Below are 14,589 nucleotides of genomic sequence, written 5' to 3'. Positions count from 1 at the left end.
CCAAGGTCTCCATCCTAGTCTCTGCTTCCCAGTAAGCAAATTATTTAGTCACTCCCCAACATTTCCTGCTTCATGTTAGCACAAAACTAAAACTTTCAAATACTTTGTGAAAGATAAACAACAACAAAACCCTACTCCCCCCAGAAGATACACATGTGTACCATACCCACCTTCAAGAAAGTCCAGAAAAAGAGATGCTGTCACGTGAGATACCCAGGCACAGACCCGTGCTCTGCATTCTCCTGGAACTCATGTGAATGCAGTGATGGAGATGTAAGTTCAGGTCTCTTGGTCCCTCTTGTGAGCTCTGAGCACAGATTGAGCACCGTGTTCCTAACCTTTCCCACCCAACCCTTCCTACACATAAAGGAAACGGTGTCACCCAGAGGGGATTCCACTTGGCGTGTGCAGACACCCGGAGATAAAGGACAGACAGACAAAGACAGACAAGCCGGTCTCGCTGAGAGAGCCCTGAACACTACACAGCTACACGTCTGCCTTGTCTGCCAATTTTCTTTTCGTTTTAGAGTGTGAAAGCTGCTGCACCGCGGGGACCTGCCAGTGCCCCAACTCACGTTTTCGTGCTTCATGTGCTTGAGGAGGCGCAGCTCGCGGTAGGCTCGCTTGGCGAAGAGCTCCGACTGAAACGGGCGGTACAGCTTCTTTATGGCCACTTTGGTACCGGTCCTGCCATCGACAGCCGAGCTTCGGGGAGCGGGAACAGACAGCTTGGTGAGCGGGGACCGAGGCGACACCGCTGACCCCGAACCCCACAGGGCTGGCACACTCGCCCTGCTCTGTCACACTCACTCTGCCCGGGCACACTCACTCTGCCCGGGCACACTCCTTGTCCTCAGACACACTCTTTTTCCTCAGACACACTCGTTTTGCCCTGGCACTCTCCCTGCCCAGCCCTCAGCGCGCTGCCCCACTCAGGGGACGACCTGCACCCACCCCCCGGCTTCCCCCAGCCGGGGACGAGCCCCGGGGACTGCGGAGACCCCCGGAGGGCCCCGAGCCGAGCCGGCAGCGTGGCGGGGCCGCCTGGCTCCCCACCCCCGGAACAAGTTGGCAGCAAACAACCAGGGAACAAAGCGAAAAGCGCCGCGGGCTGCGCCCCGCCGCAGCTCCCCCCCCGACCCCTTCCCTCGGCCGGGGTGGGAGCGCAGCCCTGCCCTTACCCCTGCCCCTGCCCGCTCACCAGACGGCTCCGTAGGCACCGGAGCCCACGGGCTGCAGGTCCCGGTAGCGGTCCCGCACTTCCCAGAGGGTTTTGGTGACCTCCTGGCGGTAGAAGCCGTTCTTGGGGGAGGACATGGTGCCGCGGCCCCCTGCCGGCACCCTCCAACAAAGAGCCCGGGGGGAGCGCGGGAGGCGAGCGCCGGGCTGAGGCGAGCCGAGGCGAGGCGAGGCGAGGGGCCGGGCTTGGCCGCGCTCCCTCGGCGCCGCTCCCTCCCTCTGCCCGCCCCTGCTCCGCTCAGCCCGGCCGGGCTGCTCCGGGGGACCGGCAGGGAGCCGCCGGCCGGCCCGGGGCAGCCGGGGGCCGGGTGTCGGACACGGCAGGTGCCGGTCAGGCAGGGCAGGAGCCGCGTGTGGCAGCGCCTCAGCCCGCCTCCATGGTGGCGGCATTCGCGTGGCCCCGAGTGAGGGGCTCAGCGGCAGCTCTGGCGCTTCTTCTCCCCTCCGAAACGTGGAAAAAAGGGGTGCGGGACACCCCACGGACACCCCAGGCGGCTCTCCCTCAAAGATGAGGGGTGGCAGACCCAAGGAGGGGCCCGGTGACCCGCTGGTGTTGTCGAGGGGGAAGGCATTGAGCTGCCCGGCATGTCCAGTGCGTGTGCCTGGCGGTGTGTGCCCAGAGAAATGTGCTGGGTGAGGCTCTGCTCTAGCAGGACACGCTTAAAATCCATCTGCTGCCCCTTGGCACGGTTGTGTGCAGCCTCGTGTCTGTGGGTTTGGTGGGCTGGCATAGATTTTTGCAAAGTTCAAGAGATTTTCCCAGTTCCAGTCGTTTCCCCCGTGACATCGGTCTTGGCGGTGGCACCTGGAACTGGGAAAGTTCCTGGAGCTGCCAGGAGCAAACGGCTGGCTGGTGTACGTGTTGAAGTCCTGGTGTGAATTAGGGGTGCGCTGAGTCCTTGCTGTGAAGCTGAAAGCAAATACGTCCCTGCCTTCCTCCGTATACACACACCGTGGCGTGGCACCTCAGTCTGGGCTCGTTCTGCGTTAGAGCTCTGGGTCTGATAGCTGGCTTCTTATGAAAGTGTTAAGGGATATAAAACAAAAAATAAAAGTGGAAAGAAGAAGAAATGACAGTTACAGACAAAGCAGCAGAAGCTCTGAAAAGTAAGCAGGGACAGGAGGAGGACAGGGGCAATCCTTCATAGCCAGCCAGAGGGGCTGTGCCTGACCCCCTTCCTCCTGCAGCTCCAGGTGTGTGTGAAAGTGCTCGCAGGAGAAGGAAGGGACTGAATGTCATTGTGCTGTGACAGCCCTTGGTGGCCCCCACACGTACGCTGAGGGGCTGTAACTTAGTCTGATGAGAGCTGGGAGTACAAAAGTGAGCTTTCAGATCACCCTTGCACAAAGCTGCACAGCTGTGGACTTCCCACTTCACCTCAGGATCAGACCTAAAGTTTCAACAACATTTAATATTGTTAAATAGAAACAGGTATGCACTTCATTTAGTTGCTAAAGCAAGTGGTCCCCTGCACATTTGGTGTGATATGAAACAGTTCAAACAGCTGCTTAAAACCACTGCTGTGCTGGAAGATGGAAAATAGCAACCTTCATGGTGTTTTGATAGTAAATATGCCTGGTCCAGCATGTGTACGGCAAAGACCTGCTTTTAAAAATGCATTATGTTTTCTCTGTGTGTATATAATTAGATCCTTGCCCTTTGTTTTGTCTGACTTCACCCCTGAGCAATGTTGCTGAGGTTAGGTAATTCAGACTTCCTGTCACTAGAGTTCGTTTTGTGGCTTAGCTAGAGAGGGGCAGTCTGGCCAAGTTGTGTTGTTCCCAAGGCCTTTTTGGTAGTTCCAGGGGTCCAGACCTCTCTGTGTGTAACTACTAAACCTGGGAGAGCAGCCCTGCCCTGCCTCCTCCCATTATTTGCACATCAGATACAAATTCACAACATCCTTCCACCACACAGGTGTTTTCCAGTGCTGCTCTCTGCTGATATTCGACCTGTTGGACTCCCTGTTTTAATGAGGACAGAAAACAACCTTCTGACACACAGCAGGTAATGCAAGGCTCGTGTCAAAAGTTAGATTAACAGTACACATTTGTTTTTCAAACCCACAGTCCCATCAGATTTTATTTGTTTGTTTGCTTTTTAATTTATGCCATCACCTTTATGCACTGTTTGGCATTCAGATGGTGGCTGGAGAGAAATATGATATAGGTGAGGTGAAGGCTAGAAAGTGGTACTCTTACTCAGCTCTGAGTGACACCGTTATTTAAATTACATTTAATGACAAATAGATATGTATGTATATAATACAATGAGAATTTGTTCTACTTTTGGTCTATAGCCCATTTTTAGCCCAATATAGCCCAATCCAGTCATGGCAATATGATGCTTCCTCACTGCTTTTTATCAAGGCAGAAAGTGGATGATTTTGACAATGTAGGTGAAAATACTAACCCAGCACCAAGACCATATCACATTTGTGCAGAAGTTCAGAAGATTACAGAGCAGCTTTCTTAAGATATTTTAAATTCAGTGACCGAATTGGCCGGTGCTGTTTTTCCCTGTGCTTTTCCTTCACATAAGTAATTAGATTTACTTTGCTTTAGATGGATGAGGGAGCAGTGTAGATCAAATACAAGACCACCTTTCCTCGTCGAGTTGCACATACGGCAGATGCACTGATAAACTTACTGAAAAGAACAGGAAATTAGCACTGTTGTGAGATGGAGGCTTCTAATAAAGCCATTAAGAGCATCCATGGCAGGAGTGAAAAGAGAAACTTGGATCCATCCACAGCTAGTAGATGTTATAGCAGAGTCACAAAATGCATCAGCCTTGGTATCCTGCTAGGCTTGGCTGGATGTATTATATTGTATTTTCCCAAAGACAGTCTGTTGCAATTACACCAACATGATGCTACAGCCATATCTTATCCCAGGCAGTGTGTGCTTGACAGGGCTAATTAAAAAAGGAATGCTCTCAGATGTTTCTGCTTTTGGCATACATTTATTGTAAAGCTTATAGAGCAAAGAGACCTTCCTTAGACGTCATGAATAAAAGTGCCCTGCCTGTAAAGGGAAAGTTTTTCTGGGAGGAAACAGTCATGTTGGTATCTTTTTTATCTTTTTTTTTTTTTTTTTATTATTTATTTTGATTTTTATTTTTTAAGAGCCACCTTTCAGTGTGTTGGAAGGTTGCCATCAGCCGTAAAGCATATGAGGTAGATAGGATGTGTTCAGTAGTTGTGTTCCCTCCAGGGACTGCTAACTCAATTTCCACTCCAGTCAGGACATGAGGCTTCAGTGCTGCAGGAGCTCTCTGAGAGAGCAGTGGAGAAGCTAACCACCTCTGCCTGAGCAGTTCTGCAGAGGAGGGGTAGTTACAGAGTCTGGTGAGAGAGTTGCATGGTAACTGCTCAGAACAAAGAGTTTATTAACAGTGATAAAATGACACGGCATAGTTTCTCAAGGCATAAACTGGGGGCTGACTGCCGGCCCTGAGGGAGCTAGGTGCATCTTTGTGAACAGGTGACAGTGATCCCCCAGCCCAGACATTGGCAACAGGGGAAAGCAGAACATCACACAAGGTCCTTGGAAAAATCAAGCGCCTTCCCACCTTACCGCCCATATCTTTTAGATGACTTTCACATGGTCAAAACAAGCTCATCTTGACAGTATTTCACATGTGAATACTTCAGTTCTGTAAAACGTGCTTTGAAAATGGCAGTAAAACTTAAAATTTTGCTGGATCGTCAAAGGCTGATTCCTAGAATATTACTTCTTTAAACAGCCATCCATCCCCACCTTCACAAAGTAGCCTGTTCTTGCCTATTTATGTATGTTGCTGTAGAGGAAGCAAATCAATTTAATTTATTACAAGGAAAAGTAAAGCTTTAAACAAAAACACCAAAATTCTTCTGAAAGTATTCCTGTGCACTTGTGTCCACACCCTTCCCCACTGGAGCTGTTGCCAAGTGTTTTGCAACTCTTCTGTTGTTTCTGTGACCTCTGAGCAGGGTGCTTGAATCCCGGTTTCTGTAACGTGGAGGAGACTTGGGGACCCAGCCATACTGTGAGAATGCAGTGAGCAGGTAGAAATAAATATGTACCACCTGAGTGCTTTTTTTTTTAAAAAAAAGTTTATTTATTAGTTTTATTTTTATAAACTGGGCATTTCATTTGTTCAAGGTACTGAGTGAGAGGTTACTGCAATATTTACAACCCCTACTCTTTATTTTTCCCAGCTGGAAGTGGGATGGAAGAAGCAAAGCCAGGTTCAGAGATTAGCAGACAGGTATGTATAAAACAACTCCTTGTCACACTCTCGTAACTCCTTGACTTCATTCTCATCACTCTTTGATTTCAGATCATGCCTAAAGACCCTCTGTTACTGATTCCTGAAATAAACTGATGTGTGAGAATTGTTTCTGTCTGATTTTGGGGCATTGGGAGCAGGGAGGAAGCGTTGCTGCTTTTAATCTATAGCAGACTGTCACAGTCTGCAATCTGATGGAGAAGAGGAAAAAACACTCTTGGTTTGAAGAGCTTTCCATTGCTAATTCAAAAATCACACAAAAAGTACATTAATGGGTACAGGGTGATAGCTTTTGCCTATTTGTCCCTACATAGCTGTGTGCATCTCCTGTTTATATCACCACAACCTTAATGGTACTCCTACCCACGGTCCCCATCCTCCTTAATACTGCAGTCATTTGATGCGTTTTCAGCTGAAGCTGATGAGAAAGATGGACTGGACATGAGTAAGCTGTGTTAGTTTAGCACAGAATGTAACACCTGGGGTTTATTCTTGATTTGAGCCTTTGGGCTCTATTATAAAATGAGTATGAAATACAAATATATTTTCTTAGCGCTATTCTACAGGATATCATTCCGCAAAGGATGAAGTATGGCTCAGTGGAGGTGCCAGGTAGGGCAGGTTCGGTGTGTATTTGTCTCATGGCTGCCACCGAGATTCAGGTGCTACTGCATTCGGTGATCAAATGGGAATCCAAAAGGACGAGCTGAAACCTCTCCATTCAATGCCCAGGTTAACTACTGACAGAAACTGGAGCTGAGGGACCATGCGACTGCAGAGCGACGCATCTGTATGCACGCAGGATCGAAGCCTGAGGAACAGTTTCATTCATTATGTAGAAATTTGCTGTATGATGGATTAAGGATCGTATTGGTTTGAAGATCAGCATTAGCACTGGAAGCTCACAGGATATCTCCCCTTTTATTCACGACGTAGAACCTTTTGCACATGTCAGCTCAATATTTTATACTACAGGAGCAAGAAGGTCAATGACAGCCACGCTAATGCAGCTTTCTGACCCTCTTGGTGCTAGTCACATAAAATCCTCACGCTTTTTGTATTTGCCTACTTACATGGGTCCCATTTGTTAATGCATGCAGCACTCAGTGTTGAAAACCCATCAATGTCAAAGACTCATAAATGAATGCCACTGGGTATGCTCACTTTGTGAGAGTGAGTGGATTTTCCGAGAACCAGCTTCAGAGAGCTGCTCTGCATCTGCGGATGCTAGCAGCTTGGTTCATGGGCAGGAGAAACAAGCAGCTCCTTTGAAGGCCGTTGTGATGAGTTTCTTCCTAATGAGGCTGAGCTTGCCGAGCTTGAATTCCTTTCTGCTGCTAGCAAAGGACATAAATCATCCAACTTACATGTACAGCGCATTTCTCTTTTAGCAAGGGCTAAATGTTTATCACCGCTTACCTTGCAGGGATTCTTGAGCCAGGCCGACAATTACAAATTTGGGACTGCACTTAAATAGGTCATTTCTAATAGCTTCATCTTTGACCAGGCTGTGGGTGTTATGAAGGGGGACGTCGGCATCCTTTTTATCATCCAGGGGCTCATGTGACGGGAAGAAAGGAAGGAAGTGGCTTTTGTATTGACTGCTCCCCACCTCAGTCAAAGACTTTGTTGTTGCCAATATCCTGTCCTTCAAACAGCTGTCCGGCCCCGTCCCCCATTCCTGGGGTGAGTGTTTGCTGTCTCCATGTAGTCTTTCAGTGAACTGAACCTCCTTCCCTTTCAATTTTCTCTTTTATACCAAATAAATAATAATAATAATAAAAAAAACACTTAGAGCACTAAGGGAAATTCTACAACAATGCTGTCTAATTAACAGGTATTGACCTATTATTGCATTATACTTTTTCATACACCGGTGCTGATCACCTCATTTTCTATTTGATTTTGTTTTCTATATATTCCCAGAGTTATTAGTAACCCTGCTGTTTTGTACCTGTGCCCCCACTGTGTATTTTCTGGGAGGAGGGAATTTTGCATATTATGGCAAGCGATACCCTGTAATGCTGTGCTTTTCTTCTAAACCATCTTCAGGGTTTCTTTCTATCAGCACACTTGGAAATTAGAGATAGCTTAAAAAACTAAGATGCATATTTAAAAAGAAACGCAGTGTATACTTATGCATATCAAAAGATTGAGCTAAATGTAAAAGACTTTTTTTCCTTCTGCAAGATCTCTTACTTCCAATGATGATAAAATTACTAGATTTGGGGTTGCACTTAACGCTGATTAGAGTGAGATAATAAATACTAGAGGTAATTTCAATTTAGTAGGTAGCGGGATAACAAGCTCTAGTGACTGAAAGCTGAAATTAGGTAAATTCAGATGAAAAGTAAATTGCTGACAATGACAGCAATTAACCAGCGAGAGCCCTCCGAGAGTTGTGATGTTTTCCTCCAGTGGCAACGTGAGTAGCTGAGCTACAGCTGAGTTGTTTGCCCGTGTTTTGCTGAGAATTAATTCTGTGCTTTGCAGGTGAGCAGGGATGGCAAGCGCCATCATTTATTGTGGGCTACAGCCTATGGCACTCTGCAAATATACGTGCCATATACAAAGAACGTACAAAAGCACAGTTGTAACAAGGAGTGGTGTTAGGAAATTGCAAAAATACAGTTTAGCAGGCTGTACTGTAAAAAAGTTTTGCAAATAAAACTTGGGCCCTGTAAACAATGCCTTTGTTAAAGACATTTTAGCAAAAAAAAGCCAAAATGAAATAAAATCCCGAATTTTATAATTATTTGCTCTATTTTTTTTTTATTTTTTTTTGCTCTATTCTTTAAAATTACTTCTAAGTGATCTTACACATTCACCAGCCATGAAAAGACCTCGCTCCTAAATGGTTACCTCTATTGGCCTGTTTCTCCTGGTTGAAAAATGCTTTTTTTTTTTTTTTTTTTTTTTCCCATCTGTGTTCAGACGATAAGCATTATTAGCACTAAGCCGTCCATGTCGCAGTCTCAGTGGGGTACTGGCTTTCCAATTACCCCGTCCTGCTGCTGGGAACTGATAAACTTTCCACGCTGCATTCCCGCATCTCCACAAGGGAGTCTGCTACCTGTTCTAGGAAAAATATATTAATTAGTGGCTTTTAGGTCTAAGAAATCACCTTGATATGGCAAATCAAGGAAAAAGCATCTCTCCCACTACCGTTTTTCTTAACATTAAAATGAGAAATGATTTGTGGGTTATGATGGTATTTAATTAAAAATAGCTGAGCTGCTGTTATCCATCACTCTGTCACCTCTGATCAGTTTGCACGTGGCTATGACTGTGCTCTTCCTACATAATTTATCTCCTAGAAGAAATTACATCTGTGAATGGAAATTGAAATACATTTTTTGTTTGGTATTTTAAAGAAGATTCAGAGTTGCCAGGAGAACAAATTTTGGAAGCGATAAAAAACTTTCTCTTTCTACTTTACTAGTAGAGATATGTCAAGCAGAGATTGTCTGCTATGTGCCTACCACGGAGTTTTACATGTTCTTTTGAAACATTTGGTGATGGCCACCCCCGTAGCCAGGAAACCAGATTAAACAAATGATGGGACAAATCCCACACTAAATTCATTATCATTTGATGTGAAGGGTTTTCAGGAAATTTCGTTATTTCATTCTTGCCCTTCCAGCTGGGGAATAGCTGCAGATCAGCCTAGCAAGCTCAATATGAGATTTCAGAGAAAATAAAGCACCAACTATTTCTCTGTTAAGTCGTAAACAAGCCAATTAAAAATATATATACTTAAGACATGTCTGAGGGATTATTTTTCATGCAAATCGTTTAAGGATTTATAGTCTTTTCACCTATTTTAGCATCAAATTCAGACAATTGCTGAATGACCAAGCTTCATCCAGCTTCGAAGAATGTCGACGTAATGACAGCCAGACACCAATTCAAAGGACTCCCGATAAATCCATGCAAGCATTTACTTTCAGGTCAATAAGCCTTGAAGAACGTTGAATCCAAACAGCTGCACTCTGCTGAAGGTGAGTATTAGGTAACTGGCAAACATTGTCAACAAAAGCCCACCAGTTAGACCACACATGAGGAGCAAATTTTGTAGATGGAATGATTAGTTCTACTTTTCGAGAAGACAAGCAATACCACATCAAGTATCTTTGGAAAATAAAAGCTCTTGGACTTGATTTTTTAAATCTGTTTATTAAGAAAAAGGTTTTGTTTTTACATAGAAAAGATACAGAGGAAGGTAAATAAATGCAGTAGAATTCATTAGGTCATATAATAGCTGTACAACTGGGTCTTAATGACAAAAGTTGAAGAAAACGTAAATAATATAAAAAGCCATCTACAAAATGAGACTTTGACAGTGAGAACAAGACACAAAAATGAACAACGTTGACTAGTTTGTGTAACCATGATTCACTAGGATGTGAGAAAGACACAGCAATGAAACCACAAGACGCCTCATGCCAAAGGATATTCCTGTTGTAGTATTATGCTTCCAATGGGGAACTGAGATAATAAATTAAATTCTTTAATACAACTCAGTATGCGGTCTATCCTGCAATTTATTAATTGATTTAATTTTCCAGCTCTTCAGAGCTGGAAAGCCTTTAAAATTTTGCTCAAAAAGACAATCTGTCAAGATGGATATTTTGTGTTTCACAGATCTGCAAACTATTCTTAAATCTTCTTTTGTCTTGTTTTCCAATGGCAATTTTTAGACCATTTTCTCAAGGACTAAATGAAGATAATGAGTAACATTGAGTTCAAAGGTGTGAACTTGACTGAGTATCCTTGCACTGTGATCTATGACAGCTTTTGCTGAAATTTGCAGAAAACTAGAGACATCCTGGAAACTTGTGCAAGTTCACCAGCTCTCCACCAATGGCAAGATTAGGGGTACCAGCAAGAATTAAAATGGTCACAAACTGGTATCGTGCAGAATAAAAATATGTATAGGGAAAAGAATGAGGACAGACACTTTAATGGCAACAGGAGACAGGGATTTATTTTTTACTGACTTTGAACTGGTATTAGACTGAGAGACATCCAGTAAATTTGTAAGACCACCATAGATATGACTACCTATGCATATTCTGTCTATCTCACTACCACGCCCTCTCTTCATAAAGGCACTAACTATAAATAAAATGAAAACGGACAGATAAAACTAGGCTAATGCCAGAAAAAAATGGATCGCCTGTATGGAGTTCTATGTTTATGTTTGTATACATTCATGCGTTAAATGTACAATTTTAAAATTAATTTAAAACGTCACTTTCATTTTGGCAATACAACTGATAAGATGAAACATGCAGAAAACACAGTTGAACAGAACTCAGTGCATAATTTTGTCAGAACGAAGCAGTTCTTTATGACCCTTTATGAATTGGGAATACATTCATATTACAAGGCAAGAAAACCCCAAAACAGACAACATCTGGCTTCTGTATAATGCATCTGCTTTTCCACATCTTCTCCAACATCTTTGGATAGTAAAATCTACGTTTGAACACAGGTTAAATTGTATGGTTATATTTCAACAGTCTCCATAGTGCAGCAAGGCAAAACACAGCTGCCTGTATTTACTGTTCTATTTCCAGGCTATCCATTTTTAGGTCAGGTGGCTTAAAGCTAATCACTTCTTCATAGGTAAGTTCTGTAGGGAGGGGGGAAGAGAGAGAAAAGAATTATGTGGTATTTCTCTTTAAAAGAAAAGTATTCCAGACAAAACTGTTTAATGCATGCACGTGACTTGTAGTTTGTATTTCCAGCCTTAGCAGATTCTAGATCCAAACCCAGACTGAATTCACAAAGAATCTTTCTGTTAACTTCAGATTATAAATGAGACTCGCTATTATTGTAAAACATGCCTGTCCCCTTCGCCTAATTACTAAAACACATCGGCCCTGAAATGGAAACATCAATTATGCTGTCAGATGGCCTGACAAAATGACGTAATAGGAGATAAAATGTAATGCAAAGTGGCATCTTTAAAAGCACCCAAACAGGTTTTAAAATGTGCACTTTTAACTGCAGAGAATGTTCTTTATCATCACTCAGTCAATTGCCTTCAACATAAATCATGTGCAATTCTGTACTAATGCCTTGTATCTAGGGGGTTTGGTGCTTTTTTTTTTTTTTTTTTTTTTTTTTGTGTATTTTATTGTAACTAGCTTAATTTTAAGGTCCTCTGACAAAATGATCTTTTGTCTCAAAAGCACGCAGCAGTTCTATTTCCATCAAGAAAGGCTCAACTAGAAACATGGAGTCACTGCTATTTTACCCTGCTCCAGGAGGAGCCCTGTATCTTTTCATGCTGACAGTCACCTTGTGTTTTGCACCTTGCACAGCAATGGGATATGCTGTCAGCAGATTCCTCCTATGTATTTTCTCAAGTTAGTGTATTTTAAGGACCAAACCCTGTCCACACATAAGTAAGTGGCCAACAATGCATTCCCTGTCCACACATAAATAAATGGCCAACAATACATTACTTCAGGATCTGTTTTGATCTTTAAATCATATCAAACTTGTGTTTATTAGCTCTTTTATTAAAAAGCTCTGCCAGAGACAGCTAATAAACATAAAAGTGGACCTAGCTCAGCTCAGGGAAGTATGTGCAAGTCTTAGGGCTGGGTCTTGACTACCCTTTGGTCGTGTTACGCTGTAGCATGGTGTACAACAACCAGCATGCCAGCTTCACTAATCAATTGAAGAATTTCCTTGTAAGAAATTCCATGTAGGGAGCCCTGAAGCTGAAGGATCTGTTAGGTGACTCAGTGATCGATCTGCAGCTATTAAATAGCATCTAGTCACAGGCAGCCAGGTGCGTTAGAGTGGTCTTGGCTGAACTCTGAGTAAGCCAGTGCCCTCACAAATCAGATGCCTGGGACTGTGTTATAAATTATTACTGGTGGCTGTGTATTGTGTGTTCATGAAGCTCTCTACTCTTTCTCATGCCACCTAGTTAGCTAACAGTACAGATGAGATATATAGAATTGGAACCAGCAGCTAAGGAGAGAGAGTGCAGAGAATTCAACTCTGAATGGCATTCTCTTGGCCTCTGCATCTTGAAATATTATCTAACTGATTAAACATGTCAGAAAAAATGTATGAGCTTAGGCTGCAAACCTCAGCAGTGTGCAATGGAGGTCAAGGAAACTCTGAAGTGCCTAATGTGTGAGACAAAGTGCCTGAAATCTCATTTTACTTTGGCTGCTCAGTGCCTCTTGGGATCAAGCACCACTTTTAATTTGAACAGAAGAGGAGAAATATGTCACTGATGTCTTCAGAAAATGGTTCAATATTTCATTAACAATACAAACATTTTATGCAAATTGTGACCTTTAATGTCGGCTTACTTAAATGTGGCACATGCTGTACTTGAAAATACAAAGTTACTTTCCCAAGCTGAAAATGGTCCAAAAGGACAATAACATAGAAAACCATGATTCTGCAGCGGGATACACTGCCCTTCCTAGGTAACTCACCTCCAGTTCATCACTTCAGTTAAGAAAGAGTTAAGCTAAGACTGTTCCTGAAATAATTTTAGCAGAGTTTCATCACAAACAGAAATCGTCTTTATGAATCGGAAATTGTTAAACTTTCCTGTTAAAGACTCAGTCAACTGAAAAAGTAGCAGAAAACAAATCATTCACTGGTGAGGACAAAAGCAAGTTGAACATGCTGCTTCATACACAAGATATATGTGAGGTGTCATGTGCTGCCAGACTCTGAAGAGGAGAGCACATGTAGAGAGTAATTGGTGCCTTGTTTGTACAGACCCAGTAGGATTCAGAAAACCCTTTAGTTCTGGGAGTTCTGGGAGGCTGTTTTATCGTAGAGACACCCATGACCCATTTCCCATCTTTCATTAAGGTGTATTTGCAGTAGAAGTCAGTCTGCTAGTCTCCTCCACAACACCCAGGATAAAATACGGCACAGGTGTAGAAAGCCAGTGGAAGGGCATGAGGAAGGTATAGGAGGTCAGTAATTGTCACCATAAACCTTCTCACTGTAGTAATATATTTTTATCAAACCTTTGTAGAGTAAAAGTTATAGAATATACACACAGAAACAGAAGAACATTTATTTTAGAGACTACTTAAATTTATCCTAAGAGAAATTTCATCTCAGAAAGAGTAGTCAGGCGTTGGAATGGGTTGCCCAGGGAGGTGGCGGAGTCACCCTGGAGGTGTTTAAGGAAAGGCTGGACGTGGTGCTTAGGGACAGTTTAGTGGGTGACACTGGTAGTAGGTTGGACCAGATGGTCTTGGAGGTCTTTTCCAACCTTAATGATTCAACGACTCTGTGATTGTACGCATATTTTATCTTAAGCCAGGGAAAGGGCTTTATCAATAAACAGGAGTAATTAGTTTTCCAGAACATTACTCATTTAATTTATAATGTCTAGTAAGGATATTTTACTGTAATATGTCCTCATTAGACAATGATGAAACTGGACTGTACTTTCAAGTATTCTTGCAAACTTAGTGTTTAGCCATGTTGTTTCCGTGACACCATAGTGCAATATGATTATGATGCAAGCATGGAATTAACTAATAAAAAAAGGTTGTTGCATTATTTCCCAAGGATGGGTTTTGGGGTGCCACTCCAAAGTAAAATCATCGGCTCTCATCTCAAACAAGATCAAGAGCATGGTTTAACTATTTTCACAGTGACTTGGCAAATGATTAGCAAAATACAAATACGTGGACAATTTTAATTTGTCGTGCTCAAGAAAGCTAGGCCGGAGTCCCAGATTCTGTCAGTTGCCCTAGGACTGTTACTTCAGCTAAAGATCTGGCCTAGAAAATTAAAAGCCAGATAGAATGAGTTGTTACATAGTAGCTATCATCAGCTTTTAGATACCATTAAACCTGCCACAGAAAAGGCAGTGAGGAGTTGATAGAGGAACAGTGGGGGATAGGAACAAAATCCTGAGAGAAACCATAACTTCTTCCACCTCAACTCCCACAGACACACGTGGACTTATCCTGTATTCCTGAGGTTTAAGAGTTCAAATTGCTCTGGTTAGAAACAGAGCAAAACTGTCACTTCAGTAAGGATTTGTTCTGCTTTACATATTAATTACT

The 14,589-nt window shown here is 43.3% G+C and overlaps 2 protein-coding genes and 1 long non-coding RNA gene across 4 annotated transcripts in view; 1 reads left to right on the top strand and 2 right to left on the bottom strand.

Moving 5' to 3' along the window:
- The window catches only part of MAPK12 (mitogen-activated protein kinase 12), a 34,706-nt gene extending 33,274 nt beyond the window's left edge, over window positions 1–1,432 (bottom strand). The window contains exons 1-2 of the mRNA XM_068669640.1: window positions 1,202–1,432; window positions 576–705 (exon numbers count right to left, since the gene is read on the bottom strand). Of these exons, the coding sequence (XP_068525741.1) occupies window positions 576–705; window positions 1,202–1,317 (246 nt within the window). The 5' untranslated portion in view covers window positions 1,318–1,432. The remainder of the gene's footprint in view (window positions 1–575; window positions 706–1,201) is intronic.
- On the top strand, window positions 602–8,420 carry LOC137849726 (uncharacterized). The gene is made up of 4 exons (XR_011092039.1): window positions 602–732; window positions 3,158–3,247; window positions 5,442–5,491; window positions 6,245–8,420. It is a non-coding gene; the product is annotated as an uncharacterized lncRNA (long non-coding RNA).
- Window positions 8,421–9,668: 1,248 nt separating this feature from the next.
- Window positions 9,669–14,589, bottom strand: part of MAPK11 (mitogen-activated protein kinase 11) — a 32,394-nt gene continuing 27,473 nt past the window's right edge. For both annotated transcript variants that reach the window (XM_068669641.1, XM_068669642.1), the window contains exon 12: window positions 9,669–11,150. In XM_068669641.1, coding sequence (XP_068525742.1) covers window positions 11,077–11,150 — 74 coding nt within the window. In that variant the 3' untranslated portion in view covers window positions 9,669–11,076. The remainder of the gene's footprint in view (window positions 11,151–14,589) is intronic.

This window comes from Anas acuta, chromosome 1 (genome assembly GCF_963932015.1).
Source record: "Anas acuta chromosome 1, bAnaAcu1.1, whole genome shotgun sequence".
NCBI lineage: Eukaryota > Metazoa > Chordata > Aves > Anseriformes > Anatidae > Anas > Anas acuta.
This window is presented reverse-complemented; position numbering and strand designations above follow the sequence as displayed.